Source organism: Plecotus auritus (assembly GCF_963455305.1).
Source record: "Plecotus auritus genome assembly, chromosome: 1".
Classification (NCBI taxonomy): Eukaryota; Metazoa; Chordata; class Mammalia; order Chiroptera; family Vespertilionidae; genus Plecotus; species Plecotus auritus.
The window spans coordinates 34,427,475-34,444,962 of NC_137770.1; the positions used below are offsets into that span (position 1 = coordinate 34,427,475).

The 17,488-nt window shown below is 43.5% G+C and overlaps 1 protein-coding gene across 1 annotated transcript in view; it reads right to left on the reverse strand.

Annotated features, from left to right (window-relative positions):
* MTHFD1 (methylenetetrahydrofolate dehydrogenase, cyclohydrolase and formyltetrahydrofolate synthetase 1) overlaps nucleotides 1–15,241 on the reverse strand; it is a 62,663-nt gene extending 47,422 nt beyond the window's left edge. The window contains exons 1-2 of the mRNA XM_080656308.1: nucleotides 14,895–15,241; nucleotides 1,776–1,860 (exon numbers count right to left, since the gene is read on the reverse strand). Coding sequence (XP_080512434.1) covers nucleotides 1,776–1,860; nucleotides 14,895–14,935 — 126 coding nt within the window. The 5' untranslated portion in view covers nucleotides 14,936–15,241. The remainder of the gene's footprint in view (nucleotides 1–1,775; nucleotides 1,861–14,894) is intronic.
* Nucleotides 15,242–17,488: the final 2,247 nt, after the last annotated feature.

The window sequence follows — 17,488 nt, forward strand, 5'->3', positions numbered from 1 at the left end:
TTTCATAATGACACTACCATGTCACTTGCTTTTTCCACTATATTGCCATTCATATTGAGGCTGCACAAGTAGTGGTGAAAGAGTAAGATGGCTGGTGACATCAAGACAATGGTACCAAACTATACTCTCCATGAGGGTATCCTTCACTGCCATACTTGCTCAGGAAAAACAGATGCCAGTTCCACTTACAGGTGCCCGGGTGAAGCAGTGAGAGCCATTCATGTTATAAACCTGGACCCGTGCCCTAACCGGTTTGGCTCAGTGGAGAGCATCGGCCTGCGGACTGAAGGGTCCCAGGTTCAATTCCGGTCAAGGGCATGTACCTGGGTTGCAGGCACATCCCCAGTGGGAGGTGTGCAGGAGGCAGCTGATCGATGTTTCTCTCTCATCGATGTTTCTAGCTATCTATCCTCTCCCTTTCGTCTCTGTAAGAAATCAATAAAATATATTTAAAAAAAAAATAAATAAATAAACCTGTACCCGTCAGAACCGACCTTTTTAACACTCTGTGTAGGGAACTGGAAGCACTCATCGAGCACTTCGCTGCATACCAAAGTACGCTGGCTGACGGAAGGAAAAGCAGTGAAGCTAAGCCAGCTACATTTTTAAATGGAACACCATCTTAACTGGAAGAACTGACAAACAATATTATTCAGCTTTGAATACTTGGCAATATTTTCTCAACAGTGGACAAAGTTAGCCTGCTACTTCAAGGAAAATAACAAATTATACTTGTTGGCCAATGATAAAATTTGAGTTTTCAAGCGAAAATTGGAATTTTTTTATCCATTCCTGTGAGCTTGACAACTTCTCAATACTTAAAGTCTTTCCTGATGAGTTCGTTGGTGATATTAATGATCATGATTTTTTTATACGAGATCATGAAATGTGTTGTTAACATTTGGAAGATCTGCATAATCCAGTGAACTACTGTTTCCCAAATGAGGAATGAAGGACATAACAAAACTATGCACGGGGTACATTTCCTTTCAAACTGCAACATAGATTTCGATGCAACCAAATATGAAAGTTCAAAGATAAGTTTCAGATTACACACTGTAACTAACCTTTAAAAACTTTGCTTATTCAGTCCTGGTGTATTCACAATTATCTGGAAAGACTATTTTAAAAAGCCTTCCCTTTCACGTCTTTATAAGGCCAGGTTTTCTTTTCATCCATTTCCATCACACTAGCATATAGTAAGAGACTGAGTGCAGATGCGATGGGAATTCCACTGCCTTCCATTAGGCCAGCCTATAAAAGGCTTTGCAAAAATGTAAAATACTGTCCCTCTTCTCACTAAATTTTGTTTTCTACAAGTTTTCTCATTAAAATGTTACTTATGCTAACATATAATGATCTTCCTATTGGGCATTTTTACATGTGTAAATACTTTCTAAGCCTCTCATTTTTAATTTCTAATACAGTAAATATCAATGGATAAATCAATATAAAAGAAAAGCTCCTTTAAAAAAAGTTCCTAAAGGTCTTCAATTTTTCAAAACATAAAGGGATCCTAAGACCAAATCTCAAGAGACACTGAACTAGGGGAAGGGTGCCCACAGAGAAAAGCAGAGGGCCAGGGTACGCCAACATTTAGAAGTTGAGCTGACGAGGAACCTGCAAGGAGAAACTGCAAAGGTCTAAGGTTTCAAAGAAGCCACCCCCACCCCCAAATAAATAAAAAATGGGGAGAGACTGAAGTTCTTGTTGTCTTAAGTGCTACTGAGAGACTGAGTAAGGAGGTTATTAGAGGAAATGCACTACCATAATACCTGTAATATCGCCAGGCCTGGTGTGAAACCAGGTGCTTGCTCCTTCATCCGAGTGACCTGGTTCTTCAGTCGCTCCCTTATTTGCCTAGAGAAAAAGGAAAGGTTGTAGTTAGCACAATGTTTCAAGCACAAAAAATTATGTGGACTATTATATGTATTTCTCTTTTAAATTAAAAACAGAACAGTCATTATCTGGTATAATATGTACTATATACTGCCCATCCATTTCCCAGGCTTCAAATAGACATGGATCTTTTCTTCTTCTTCTTCTTTTGTTAACCCTCAACTGAGGATATTTTTTCCATTGATTTTTTTTAAAAAATATATTTTATTGATTTTTTACAGAGAGGAAGGAAGAAGGATAGATAGTCAGAAACATCGATGAGAGAGAAACATCGATCAGCTGCCTCTTGCACACCTCCTACTGGGGATGTGCCCGCAACCAAGTTACATGCCCTTGACCGGAATCGAACCTGGGACCTTTCAGTCCGCAGGCTGACGCTCTATCCACTGAGCCAAACCGGTTTTGGCTTTTCCATTGATTTTTAGAGAGAGTGGAAGAGAGGGAAAGAGACAGAGAGAAACATGGATGTGAAAGAAACACACCAGTTGGTTGCTTCCTGCATAGGCCCGACCAGGGCCAGGAATCGAGCCTGAAGCCAATGTATGTGAACTTGACTGCAGTCGAACCCAGGACCCTTCAGTCTGCTTGCTGACGCTCTAACCACTGAGCAACTGGCTAGGGCGACATGGATCTTTTCTAACTCGAGGTATTGATACTGACTGGGCCATGTAGTATGCGGACAGTTTAAAACATATTAGTTGATGGCATTCAAGATCACACAGTGAACAGATGAAAACTTGGCCCAACACTTCTGGAAAGCTGCTAATCCTCATATTTCTTCATTGTTTCTAGTCACCAAGTGCCATATGAAAAAATTTTGCAGGAAGTAACTTGAGCTCACACCTGCTCAACCTACCATAGTACAATAATCACAGGGTATCTACATAAGGCTGAATGATAGCAAATCCCACGGCAATTCAATATGAATTTACAAATTATATTCTAGCTCTGGCTGGGTAGCTCAGTTGGTTAGAGCATCATCCTAATATGCCAAGGATCCCTGGTCAGGGCACGTACAAGGTTCAACCAATGAATGCATAAATAAGTGGAACAACAAATCAATGCTCCTCTCTCTCTCTCTCAATAAAAATTTAAAAAATTATACTTTAATTCACAAAAGAATTTTCCTTACAAAAGAATTTAACACAAGGTTGAAAGTATAACCTCTTCTGAAACAATGATAAATTAGCTTATCAACATACAGCTTCTCAACAATACAACAAATAGGACATCAAGTATATTCAATTACATCCATAAATAAACAGTCAAAATAGTCCTTGCCCAGTTATGACACAGTCATGAACATGAACAGAATCTGTCTCTGTTGAAGGGTTAGTTTTTCATTTGCTTTCCTTCATCTTAACCATGCTTGACCCACTGTGTGCAAATACTGTATACACAGATATCTGCAAGCATCACTTCTCTCATTCTATCTTGGTCACTCCCACTTCTCCAATTCTCCACACTTTACAAACAACTGGCATGAAAAGGCATAGGGATCACAAGAAATAGATTATTTGGATTAGCCTGGTAAATGTTAACATTGGATGATACAAGAAGTCATACCTAAGACTTCAAAATTTTATTTCTGGCTACTGACCGTTTTTCAAGTCAACATCCTATATCATAATAGAGTTCAAAAGAAGATTTAATAGACCCCAGGGTTTTCTTTTTCTGGGATTTGACCTGAACAGAGGCCACAAAATTCTGCTGTGACACAAAAAAAGGAAATAGTGGAGCTGCCAGGTTTCCCCCAGACTGCACTGAACCTCCCCGCAATCCCAGCCTTAGCTGCTTCCCCTGCATGGCAATCAGACCTGGCACCAGGGTAACTGCAGAAGGCCCCTCTCAGGTACCAAGTTCCCAAACTCCACTTTCTTTTCCCTCCAACCATTATATATTAACACAAAGCGCCTGGCAATGATTTCTACTGGTTCTCCTTAACCCTTCCCTGACCCAAATAAACCCCTTGGGGAGGAGGAGAATCCCAACCATTCCTAGCACCATGTAAACAATAACAAGAACCAACAATGAAAACAGATGAACACATCTGAGGCTCTCAACAACCTTGTGAGGTGGGCAACGGAAGAGAAACTTTCTTATTTTCCTTCTCAAGTGTAGACAGAGGCTAAGCAGTTAATGGGCTTTCCTAGGGCCAATGAGCAGAAGAAATAGCTTGTACAAAGATCCTGAGTGGGAAAATGAAGTCCAAGGGGAAGAAGCAGTAACCAGATGAGGCAGATTATCTTTTATTCTGAACTAGTGGCCCGGTGCATGGATTCGTGCACACTGAAAGGAAATTAGAAGAAATATTTTAATATCGCTATTCGCCTTTTCTCTATTGTCAACCAAATTCATGCTCAACAATGACAGATTGAAATACACTCATGCAATTGGCGCCAGTGAGAGCTTTATATGTATCACACATGCACAAGTCAACTTAGCCTTTCATAGATATAGAATAAACTTGCTTAATTAGACCTGCTTTCTGATTTAGCTAAACTTTTTCCAGCCCAGTGAAGCACCCCAACTTCTCTTTCAGGTAATTGTCAGCAACACAGCAGTAAATATCAACACGAAGCAGATTATTATTGTAGATCATGTACAGCAGTGGTCGGCAAACCGCGGCTCGCGAGCCACATGAGGCTCTTTGGCCCCTTGAGTGTGGCTCTTCCACAAAATACCACGTGCGGGTGTGCACGTACAGTGTGATTGAAACTTTGTGGCCCATGCACAGAAGTTGGTTTTTGGCCTGGGCGAGTCTATTTTGAAGAAGTGGTGTTAGAACACTCAAGGGGCCAAAGAGCCACATGTGGCTTGCGAGCCGCGGTTTGCCGACCACTGATGTAGGGAGAACAAAGGGTAAAATATTTAACTGCAGCAGTGTTTGACTATATTTTGTGCAGTGAGAAAACCTGAAGTCATTTTCAAGGTCCACCATTTCTTACTTCTTTTCAGTCAGGTCAAGTTTCTAAACTTTCTCTAAATCTCCGTTTTCCGGCTAATGAAAAGAAAACAGGATTCTACCGAGTCTCCTATCTACCTACTCCAGGACTTCTGTGAGAATCAAATGAGATAAGACACAGGAAAAAGCTTCACAGACATTTGATTAAAGTGTAAAATGTTTGCACCTGGCTATAAAGCAAGTTGTGTTCCTAGGCTGAAGGAACTCCAAGGAGGCTAGTCACCAGGGAGAGGAAGCCGGTGGTTGCTATGTGACATCATTACCCAGCACCCACAGCGACCGTTTCCGGGCTGGGCTGGGTGTGGGCTGCATTTTGTGCCATGGGGTCTCGGCAGCGTTTACTGCAATTTGGTGGGCTGTCGCTCCGGGGTGGTGGTGGGGCCTGTGTCCCACTTGGGGGAAGCCAAGTGTTGCTTTGTTGGCACCAGGTCCAAGGTGCTGTTTCTTTGTAAATGGCCAGTGTGCGTCATGGCAGCTCCTGCGTTGAGCGTCTGCCCCCTAGTGGTCAGTGCGCGTCATAGCAACCAGTCGGATGGACACTTAGCATATTAGCCTTTTATATATATAGATGTGATCAGAAGCCATTAGAATGTTTTGAACAGGGCTGACATGACCAGACTTATACTTTAATTTTTATTGATTTCAGATAGGTAAAGAGAGAGAGAAACATCAATCGGTTGCCTGCCATAAGTGCCCTGACTGGGAATCAAACCTGCCACCTTTTGGTGTACTGGACAATGCTCCAACCAACTGAACCACACCAGTAAGGGCCAGACTTACATTTTAAAAGGCTTATTCTAGTTAATGAATAATTATTCTGCAGACGTTAGGGAGAAGGGTGAGAATCAGGGACACCAGCAAGATGATGTTATTGCAATTACAAAAATCCAGGCCTGGGTTGATGGTGTCTTGGAATATGGTATCAATGTTGGGCTGGGAAGAATTGGTTGGATTTTAGACATATTAATATGAAGCACAGAGAAAAGACCAGAGCTATAGATGACTCTGAGGTTTTGGGGTTGTGAAATGAGCTAGAAAGACCGACAATTACAAACATTTTAAGGCACAGAGCAGATTTCATACTGATACGGTGCATTTATTTATCAAATCTCATAAGGATTCTAGAATAAGTGAGCATTGCGACTTGAAAAAGGAAGTCTAGAGAAAATTAAAAATAATATTTTTTCCCAGCAGGAGCAAGCTATGGGAACCCAGTTCTACAAGGTGGTATAGGTGGAAAATGTGTCAGCCCAGAATGTTAAGAACAAAGAACAAAATGTTCTGTATTTTCTATGCTACCATTTAAGTGGCTCTCAGTTTGCAATTTTTTTTTTCCTAAAAAAGATTATAGCTTCAGATCAGTTACACTGACTTCCTGAAACTTCCTAAGAAGCAGAACTGTTGCTCTAGCTGGTTTGGCTCAGTGGATAGAGCCCAGGTTCGATTCCGGTCAAGGGCACATGCTTGGGTTGTGGGCTTGATCCCCAGTGGGGGGTGTGCAGGAGGCAGCTGATCAGTGATTCCCTCTCATCATTGATGTTTCTATCTCTCTATCCCTCTCCCTTCCTATCTTAAATCAATAAAAATATACGTGTTTTTTTTAAAGCAGGATTGTTTTTGAAATTGTATTAGCAGGGATATTCTCCCCACTAGAAAGATTTATTTAAAAGCTAACATTTAGGCCTTGTTATGAGACATGACCAGAACAGCAATGAGACATTTAAAAATACACATAAACCACAATCAGCAAGAACTAAGTGGATAGCTCCAAACACTAAAGCAACAAGTGGAAAGTTTTCAGCTCTGGCGAGAAAAAAGACAAAAAAAGAAAAAAAGATAGTGGCAATTGGGTCTTCATAAGTCCCTTAAAAATATCTTCCCTGCTTTAATTTTCTGGGTAGGCCACTCGCTGAAGAACCCTGAAATGAAAAGTGAAATAAAGAAAGCCAAGGGTCCGGTATGGCTGAAGTTAAGAAACGAAAAAAGAGGACTCTGGAAAGTCAACACTCCTTCTCCCTTGTGTCTTTACGTCAGGGTCCCAGAGCGGCGGTGAATTAAATGGTGGAAAGTGCCTTAATTTTTATAGCTCATTACTTCCAGAAAGTTTAAATGCTATAATAGAGGAATTTCCTAACCACTGAAACCTAAATTAACAGAAACTTCCTTGAGTTCCAGATGCTCATTTCTACCATGGCCATGAGCTACAAGGTCTGGGGGCAAAGTGAAGCAGAAATAGGCATTTGGAGAAATATCCCTGACCCCCAAATAGAACTATTCATGCCAAAGTTACACCATCCTCCATCAACATCTTCTAAAATCTAAGGGAAGAAATATCTCAGTCTCGATGTTGGAGAAAATACCCGAGTGTCAACGAATGTAGTAAGACAAAGTAGCAGTAAACGATTAAAATAGATACTAGTAAAATAGTCATCATAGCCAATTAGTTCTGAACAGACACTGATGAAGCTTTAACAAAGTTACTACTGGCATCTAGTGGGTAGATGCCAGGGATGCAACTAGATATCTTACAACGCACAGGATATCCCCTCCCCGCAACAAAGAATTATCTAGCTCAAATGTTAATAGTGCCCAAGGGTGAGAAACCCTGCTATTGGACAATAAAACGCAATTTGGGGCGTTATCTTTTCTTTCTGAGGGGCAAAGATCAAAGTGGGAATCGTTTATCTCCACCTGTCAATATGTGTTTGAATCTGTAAGGACAAGAGTCTGTTACTATCAGTTTCCTCCAAGTTAACATTTCCCAAACAGTTGTAAAAGAGCCTAGATCCGTGGTCGGCAAACTGCGGCTTGCGAGCCACATGCAGCTCTTTGGCCCCTTGAGTGTGGCTCTTCCACAAAATACCACGGCCTGGGCGAGTCTATTTTGAAGAAGTGGCATTAGAAGAAGTTTCGTTGTACTGTTGATATTTGGCTCTGTTGACTAATGAGTTTGCCGACCACTGACCTAGATAATAAAAGTCAAAGATGCACATCTGTAAGGAATCATATTACCTCTGAAGAGTCCTAGTCAGAGGACCCCTAACACTCCTCAACAGTCACCCAGATATCTTTTGCCCAAAGTCTTGTACAATTGTTCCTGAAAAAGCCCATTACAAATCCAATTCATTCTGTTTAAGATGATGGCTCACTTTCTAATTTTGGAACTTTAGGACTGAGAGAAAAGCATTCCTAAAATATGAACTAACAAAGACATCTCAACAGAAGCTATAGGTAGACAAAGAAGGCAGTAAAGGATATTTAGCTACATGGAGAAGACAGCTACATAAAAATGAAGCTGCCTGAGTCAACAAACACTGAAGCTTAGAGTAATCCTCAAATGATTCTTAAAAGGTCCACAGAGCACAGCTTTAGTAAGTGATCAGTAATAAATAATACAAGAATAAACTGTTTCTTTTTTTTTTTTTTAAGAGAAAGAGAGGAAGGGAGAGAGATAGAAACAGGGGTCCTCAAACTTTTTAAACAGGGGGCCAGTTCACTGTCCCTCAGACCGTTGGAGGGCCGGACTATAGTTTAAAAAAAAACAACTATGAACAAATTCCTATGCGCACTGCGGGCCCGGGAAGAGTCGGCTGCTAAGCAGGACAGGCAGCGGCACACGGCGGGCCGGATAAATGTCCTCGGCGGGCCACCATGTGGCCCGCGGGCCGTAGTTTGAGGACGCCTGGATAGAAACATGGATGTGAGACAGAAACATCGATTGGCTGCCTCTTGCATGCCCCCTACGGAGGAACTAGCTTGAAACCTGGGCTTGTGCCTTGTCCAGAGATTGGAACCAGCGACCTTTTAGTGCATGGGATGAACTCAACCAACTTAGCTAGAGCAGCCAGACCACTTCTGTCATTTCCAAAAGCAAGAAAGGCCAGGCCTTTGTGAGGCTTATCTCAGATAAGAGCTCTTGGCCTGCTCTTTCTTTCCAAGTGGAGAACCCCAGTTTTCCACATTCTTTCCATATTCCCCTTGGGTGATGATCCCGAGGCCTGCTTGGGACTTGGGAACATAATCCGCTCTGATGGCCAAATCTGTGGTTAGGTAGTCCTGAAATAGTCAGGCTACCAAAGATGCAGTCTAAATAAACACAAATACCACAAGTTTATTCAACAAGTATTTTCCAAGCACCTGTTTATTAAAACTTTCTATGTGCCAGGCACTGCTTTATTACAAGTAATAAGTCATTTAATTTTAACAACCTCATGAATTAGGTGCCATATTACTCCAATATACAGATGAGGAAACTAAGGCACAAAGGGTTAAACTAAGTTACCCAGTGGCCCATGGAGGAGGGAGCAGGCTAGCTCTGAGAATACCACCCACAAACAGAGGAAGCTCACAACAGATCCAACTTGCTCTGCTCAACCCACAAACACTCACAGACCTTCACTCAGTGGCCTGCCAAGTGGCAAGTCATCTGTCTTTGTACAGCTGGTCTTTCTAGAAAAAAGACTTAAGAAAAAATGCCATCAATGAGGGAGCAGGCTCCGTTATAGCAAACAAAGAAAAGGGATAGTCAAACAAATCACAAAATTTAGTGGGCCCCACTATGAAAAGCGTACATATCGAAGAACTCTGGTTTCTAGTCTAAAAACCAAATCAGGTTAGTTTTTCTAACACTGCCTAATTTAAACCCCTTTGTATAATCTCCTAAGGGACACTTCCCTTAAACCAGGGTGCACTGTCACCATCAATGTCGATTCCCTTCACTCAGCTCCTCTACTCACAATCAGCTTCCAGGATCCATCACTGTTGACCCAAGGCAATGGCTTAATAATTGATGAGGTCAAAGTCCATGGCATAGGCTTGTTTTGGGTCAAGAATCCTCTTCCCCATGACATTGGCAGGCTCATGGCCCCAAGTCCTTCAAATCGTTGCCCACAAATCACTTTGACAATGAGTATGAACTTCACTCCCATATTGAAAACTACAACCCCATGCCTCAGAAATCTGTCCCTCTTCCCTACTCTGGCTTTCTCTTTCATACCCTCTTACATTCTCACCCTCTCACATTTGATTTTACCTTTTTTTATTGCCTAGCTCCACCCCTCAGGATGCAAACTGTATGAGAGATTTGGGAGGTTTCGTTCACTGTTACAGCCTCATGACTTTGAAGAGTGCCTGCATTTGGGAGGCACACAGATATTTGTTGAATAAGTAAGTATCCAAAAAAGACACACACTTGCCCTGGCCAGTGTGGCTCAGTTGGTTGAGCATCATCCCTCGCACCGAAAGGTTGCTGGTTCAATCCCCGGTCAGGGCACATACCTAGGTTGTGGGTTCGATCACTAGTGGGAGTGGGTACAGGAGGCAACCAATCAATGTTTCTCTCAGGCACTGATGTTCCTCCCCTCTCTCTAAAAATCAGTAAAAACATATCCTCAGATGAGGATTAAAAAAAAAAGACACTTATCTCTAACCCTCAGATCTCCTCCAATTATCAAACTCAGGCTGCAGCTTTGGAACTCGCCTTAAGGGAGAAATGGGGATTTTCCTCCCAAAGGGAGATAATTTGGCAACAAGACCCAGATTTCCCATAGGGTGGGAAAGGCAGAGAAGGAATCTAGAATGATGAACTTTGTCTAGTCTTAACTACGAGGAAAGTACAAAGGGAGAACAATAAAAATAAATAAAAGTTAGGAAAGGCCTTCTCAGCAGAGTGGGAAGTATGGCAGTGAGAAGATTGCTATAAAGAAAAAAAGATTAGTTTATGAAATTCCTTTTTAGCAAAGTGGTAAGTACCCAATAAAGTGAAAAAACACCATGTACCCTGTGAAGACCTTGGTTCTAGTGGAGCCTCTGCCATTAAACAGCCTAGTAACCCATGGCCAAGTTTCATCCCGTTCCTGGCCTCATCTATTTCCTTAGCTGCAGGATGGGATGTGGGGAGTAGATCAGATTTTGGAGAAATTCTGACTGTGGATCTCATGACCTGCCCTACCTTTCCTCCCTCCAAGGAAGAGAGTTAATAATTCAAACACTACATCAGGGAATAAACTGCCCAGGGCTTGCAAATTTGTCCCCAGGGACCCAAAACTTGATGGCAATTGAGGAAGCTGACCGGCAAACTTGGGAATGAGGGACCCTTTCCTGAGATTCCAGGATCCCTGCTGCAATGTAAGAAGTTCGCTTACCTTTCCTCAAGGATCCCTGCTTTAAGAAGTTCGCTTACCTTTCCTCAAGAATATCCTTGGCCCAGCAAAAGAGCGAAGGTGGGACACCCTGCCCAGAGCCTCTGTAGCCCAACCTAGTCAAGCTGTAAGAACCACATTCTTGCTCAGGTTTCCCCAAGGGTCAGCTGCAGCACAAGGCGCTGGACTGCACTACCCCGTGAGCCAGGCAGGCTGCCCCTCCTTGCAGAGCTCCCCCTCTCTGAGGAACTGTGAGCACTATCAGCTCCTAGAGTCAAACTCTCCACGAAAGTCGAGGTGCCAACGTGTGGCAGTGTCTGAAAGAGCCATTTTAAAAGTACGTTAGAGAAAAATCTGCAAGCACAAAGAGGCCTTAGTCTTAATGCTCCTTTATGAAGGGTGTTAGCAGGAACTAACGGATTGCTCAACCCTGGGGCACTGTACAGGTTAGCTATGCTAACTCTGAGCATGCTGGGGGAGAGCCTTTCAATACCTGAAACAGTCTTCTCCAGAAAAATGCTTTCAATCCCTATGGCCACATTACTGCCATACTGTTCTTCAATGATGAGCACTGGACTTAAGGCTGTAAGTGGTTCTCAACCTTCAAGGTGCATGAGCATCACAGAATGAGCTTTTAAAAGATTGTTAGAATACTGAGTCCAGTAGCTTACTGATAGCAAGTCTAATTAAATAAGTCTGGTGGGAGTACCAAGCATTGATACTTTTTTCAAAAGCTCCTTATAAGCGTAAGTTAGTAAAACCACACTGAAAAAGATTGGCAATTTCTACTAAAGCTGATCACACATGTCCTATTACTGCGCCATTCTACTCTTAGATATGTAACCTACAGAAATGTGTGTATTATATGTTCCACCAAAAGACACAGAAAAGAATACTCATAGAAGCACTATTCGTTCATAACCACCAAAAACCAGGAACCCAAATGTCCATGGATAAGTAAAATAGTGGCATACTCATATAGTAGAATACAATAGAGAGTAAGTGAACTATAACTACATGCAATGTGGAATTGATCAGAAGCCACACGGAAGACTTTATCCTGTATGATATCATTTATATCAAGTTCAGAAACAGGTGACACTAGAAGTCAGTGTTAGAAGGCAGGATGGTGTTTCTCTCAGGCACTGAGAGATTACCTTTGTGGGGTGGTGACTGGATGAGAGTGAGAGGAATGCCAATGGTGCTTCTCATCTGGGTGCTAGTTACTCAGGTAAATTCAGTTGTGAGAAATTCATTGAGCTGCACACTTATGATAGGTGCACTTTTTAATATATATTCACATTTAAATATATATTCACATTTAAATAAAAAGAATTAACAAAAAGATAGCTCCCTGAGATTTTAATGTGTAGCTAATGTTGAGAGCCACTGAAATAGATCTTAAGGCAGTTGTCTAAAAGATATTGAATCAGTCATCCATGTATACTTGAACCACAGTTGTCCTCGAACAACACAAGGATTTGGAACACTGCCCCACACTGTCAAAAATCTGAGTATAATTTTTTATTCCCCCAAAACTTAATACTGACAGTAGTCTCTCAGTATCCGAGGGGAAGTGGTTCTAGGACCCCTTCCTCCCCAGGAGGCTTTCAAAATCTGAGGATGCTCAAGTCCGTTATATAAAATAGCCTAGAAGAATGCATATAGTTGGCCCTCCGCATGTGCGGATTTCCAACTATAGATTGAAAATACTGTTTTCAATCTGTGGTTGGTTGAGTCCAGGGATGTGAAACCCAGGGAATATGGAGAGCTGACTATATCTTCATTGAAAAAAAAAAATCTATATGTAAGTAGACCTGCACAGTTCAAGTTCTTGTTCCAGGGACAAATGTAATTACTAATTATTAACACAGCTCATGTGTACTGAACACTTACTTTGTGCCAGGAGCAATTCTAAATGGTCTTCAGTTAATAACTTGTTTAATTCTCCAAATAATTCAATGTCCTTGATATTATGTTTACTTTACTTTTGAGGAAATTTTGGCATGGTGAGGTAAGCTAATTTGCTTAAAGCCCCAAAACTAGTATGTTCTAAATGAAGGTTTATAGGTGTTTATAGATATAGACATAAACAAAACAATGCATATGTTTGCCCTTATGGAGCTTACAAACATACTTAATTTGCTCTTCACTCAAAACATATCCAGTGAGCACCTATTCTCAGCCTGCCAAGAAGCAAACCTAAATTATCTCCACAAACCAGTCTTTCTAAAGGAAGCTTTCACCACGAAAAAGCCACTGGTAAAGGGAGTAGGTTTGAATATAAATAAACAACAAATGAAGGTCAAACAGAAACAATGCAATTCAACAAACCACATGTTGAAAAGCAACCTGATAAAAGTATTGTGATTTCTAGTCTAAAAGCCTGGGGTTTCTCATCAGTGTGAAAGTCACCACAATCTAATTTACACTTCACTTTCTTTCTCCAGCAAACCATCACTTTGCTCCAAGGTGGGTTTCACCACCAACGACTCTATAATCCACTCAAAAAGCTCTACTCACAAAGTTAGGAGTTCATAGGAGAGTTACTGTTGCCAACTACAGCAGTTACAAGATAACTGGTGAGGTTCAAGGTCCCAAGAGCAACCTGCTGCCCTAACCAGTTTGGCTCAGTGGACAGAGCATCAGCCTAGGGACTGAAGGGTCCCAGGTTCAATTCTGGTCAAGGGCATGTACCAGTAGGGGTGTGCAGGAGGCAGCTGATCGAGGTTTCTCTCTCATCGATGTTTCTAACTCTCTATCCCTCTCTCTTCCTCTCTGTAAAAAATCAATAAAATATATATATTTTTAAAAAAGAGCAACCTGCAAGAGGACGTGGCAAGTAGGTTTACAGTTGTGACGATGAAACTGTTTATTCTTGCATTATTAATTATTGTATTATTTTCCATAGGAACTACTGTAACCTATTTTTGCACCACCCTGTATGTCTTTCTCTCTTCTAGTCTCATCTTTCCTCACTAGTCACCTCCTAAACAAAAAGTAGAGGGGTATTACTTCCTGGGAGTAAGTCTGGCAATCATATCCACAAGGTATTCCAGTAGGGTTAACACAGGAAGAAGTCAAATGGAATATGGAATATTGTCAAAATTCACGAGCCAAACTAGAATTTAACTCTAGGACCAGAAAACGGAGATGGCTGTTAGTGGAGCATTAAATTGAAGGGGAAATTAAGCCCCTGCCTGGCAGGCATGGCTCAGTTGGTTGAGCATCGACCTATGAACCAGGAAGTCAAGGTTAAATTCCCCCTCAGGGCACATGCCTGGGTTGTGGGCTCGATCCCCAGTGTGCAGGAGGCAGCTGATAAATGATTCTCTCTCATCATTGATGTTTCTCTCTCTTTCTCCCCCTTCCTCTCTGAAATTAATTTTTAAAAATATTTTTAAAAATTGAGCCCCTCAGCAAATGATGACTCTGGTGTAGTGGGTAAAAAGATCCTATGTTACCGCCAAATTATAGGGGAAGGAGGTAAACTGGATATCTGAGTTCTGACTGTGGTGCTGCAGGAAGCCCCAACTACTCTGTCTTCTAGTAAAGTTGTCAGCAGCTGCACTTTCGGGAGCAGAGCGGGCCAGGTAAGAGGACTTGTCCCAGAAGCACCGTAGCCAGCGGGCACAGCACCAGGCAGCCCATCTGCAAACGCAGACTGTGCCCGGAGCCCCTTTCCTCAGCTACAGGAGACCAGTCTTCCGATGTGAAGGGCTCAGGACAACGTCCTTCCTCCCCACCGGGCTGGTCTGATTTTGCGCTGTCTCCTTCCCGCAAAAAAAAAAAAAATAAAAAAAAAAATGCGTCCATTGCTGCTGACCTGCCCACCCTGCTCAGAACCCTTGCCTGCAGCCCAACGCGCCCTGACAACGACAGGTGCTTACGTGGAGACCACGTTCCCGTTCAAGATTTCCGCCGGTGCCATGACCTTTAATAGTCCGCTGCCCACGACGAATACCGCAAAAGTCAAGGCTTGACTCCCTTCACTGCTGCGGACAGCCCAGCCCACGAGGTTAGCGCCGCCAGGGAGGAGCTTGCTTCTGCGCCTGCGCCCCCTCCGCTCCCGGACGTGCCTGCGCGTGCGCAGTCCGGAAGAACGTATCTCCCTTATCAGGGAGGAGCGAGGAGTTAGAGGGTCTGGAATGCGGCGGGAGTTTCAACTCCGCGATGCCTGGAGGGAAGAAATGCGTGGCTGGTGGAAGAAGTCATTTCAGATAGCGCCTTCGTGTGGGGCGGGGAACCGCGGAAGCGGGGGTGGGGTCTCTATTCCAGCCTATCGGGTGCGGAGGTGGAGGGGCGGTTTAGCGGGAGATCGGTTTCGCGGGCGCGGGAGCCAGACGGTCTCCCAGACCCGCCTGGATACAGGGGCGCAAGTCCCCGGGGATCCAAAGCGTCTGGCGGGACTCTCGCGCGCGGATTCTGCGGTGGCGGTCACGCCCAACCACGTTATCAAACTGGTGCCCCCACCCCAAGGCTGAGTCGGAGGGTCTGGGTGGCGCCCGTAACTTTAAGATTTCAGGTGACTGAGGCTCGGCCTAGGTTGAAGCCCCCGCCCGCTGTTTTAGGCCCCGCCTCCTGTTTAGGCTGCAGCGCCTCCGCCTCCGTGTCCGGGGTAGCCGCGGGGTCGGCCGGTGCAGAGGAAGGGTCGTCAAGGCTCGACTTTGTCAGATCCCCGCGCAGATCTGGGGTTGGAGCAGGGTTAGAGGCCTGAGGTAAACTAGATACCTAGTGACCAGCAAGGGCGGGCTCGGCCTCCCTGTAGGCGTTCACTCTGGACCATAGGGGAGATTAGGGAGAAGAACTGAGGACCCCAGGCAGCTGGATGTTGGTGAGGACTGGTTTTGCAAATGTCCTGAGTCCTATGAGTTAGGTTACAGTCATCCAACACAGTTCAGAGATAAATTGTTCAGGTCTCCTAAGTCCCTCCCTTCCCTTCTCCTCCCCTCATTTTTGAGGTATTATGGACATGAATGTAAGTTTAAGGTGTACACCGTGATGGTTTTAATACACGCATTTATTACAAAATTCTTACCACAATTAGGTAGCTAAGATTTCCATCCCCTCACATAATTATCTTTTTTGTGTGCATGGTGATAATATTTAAAATTTACTCTCTTAAAAATATTTTTTTATTGACTTCAGAGAAGAAAGGAGAGGGAGAGAGAGAGAGAGAAACAGCAATGAAGAGAGAATCATCCATCTGCTGCCTCCTGCACGCCCCCTACTGAAATGAACTTCCCAACCCTGGCCTGTGCCCTGACCAGGAATCTGTGACCTGGTTCATAGGTGGATGCCTAACTACTGAGCCACACCGGCCAGGCTAACGTTTACTCTTAACATTCAAATATATATACCGTATGGTTAATTATGGTCACCATACTGTACATTAGCTCTCTAGAATTTATTAACTTTATAGTAGGCAGTTTGTAGCCTTTGACTACCATCTCCCTATTTCCCTACCACCCTTGCCCCTGTATTTCTATAAATTCAGCTTTTTTAGATCTCACATTCAAATAATATCTTACAGTGTTTGTCTTTCTCCGACTTCACTTAAGGTGATGCCCTCAAGGTCCATCCCTGTTGTCTTTAAAGGCAGGATTTCCTTTTTTAAAAATGGCTTTATCCATTTATCCATTTGTTAACGTACAGGGGACCAGGCCCTGAGTCTGCCTAGGGCCAGATGGTAGTGTGAGGGTTCTTGACTTCCAGTAGGAAAGATTTCACAACATGAGTCCAGGTGACTATGAGGTTATGTTTTTTAAAGCTGGGGACAGTGAAAATAAGGAAGGGCTTCACATAGAAGAAGCAACAGGAGAGCTCAGGCTGGGCTGCTTTGGCTCACTGGGAAGTCAGAGAAAAGGGGGCCTTGGAGACAGGTTAGCCCAGGTGAGCTGCCGCTCCCCATTGCTCCCCTGGTTGCAAGTCTTGTGGGGTCCCTTAGAGTTTAGGAGATGCATGCCCATGGGGGAAAAGTTGGGGAAGACGAAGGGAATGTGCAGGCTGCTCCCTAGAGGGAGAGCATGAGCTGGCTTCTTTGGCTTGAGGCTTTTGTCTCTCTTGCAGGCAGGAATCTTAGGGTGGGCCTCAGGAGGGCTTCAGCAGAATATTCATCAGTTTTTCAGGTGTGCTCTTTCATGGTTGTGGCCTCTACTGATTGGTCAGTACCTGGGCAGGGGGTGATCAGTCATTGCAGCTGGTCCTGGCCTTGCCCACCTGTTTTTGCTGCTTTTCTGGGCCTGGAGCTGACACACAAATGAGGCCTAGATGTCATCGCTATGGAGGTGACCTTCTGTAAATTTCTCAGCCAGTTTTTTCAGCTATTTGTCTCAGTTTCTCTATTCCACGTGTCCTGGCTTCCTGGCCTGTCTCACATTGATGGACACTTAGTTTCTATGTCTTGGCTATTGTGAATAATGCTGGAATGAACATGGGGATACAGTTAATTCTTTGAGATAGTGAACTTTTTCAGGTCACTTTG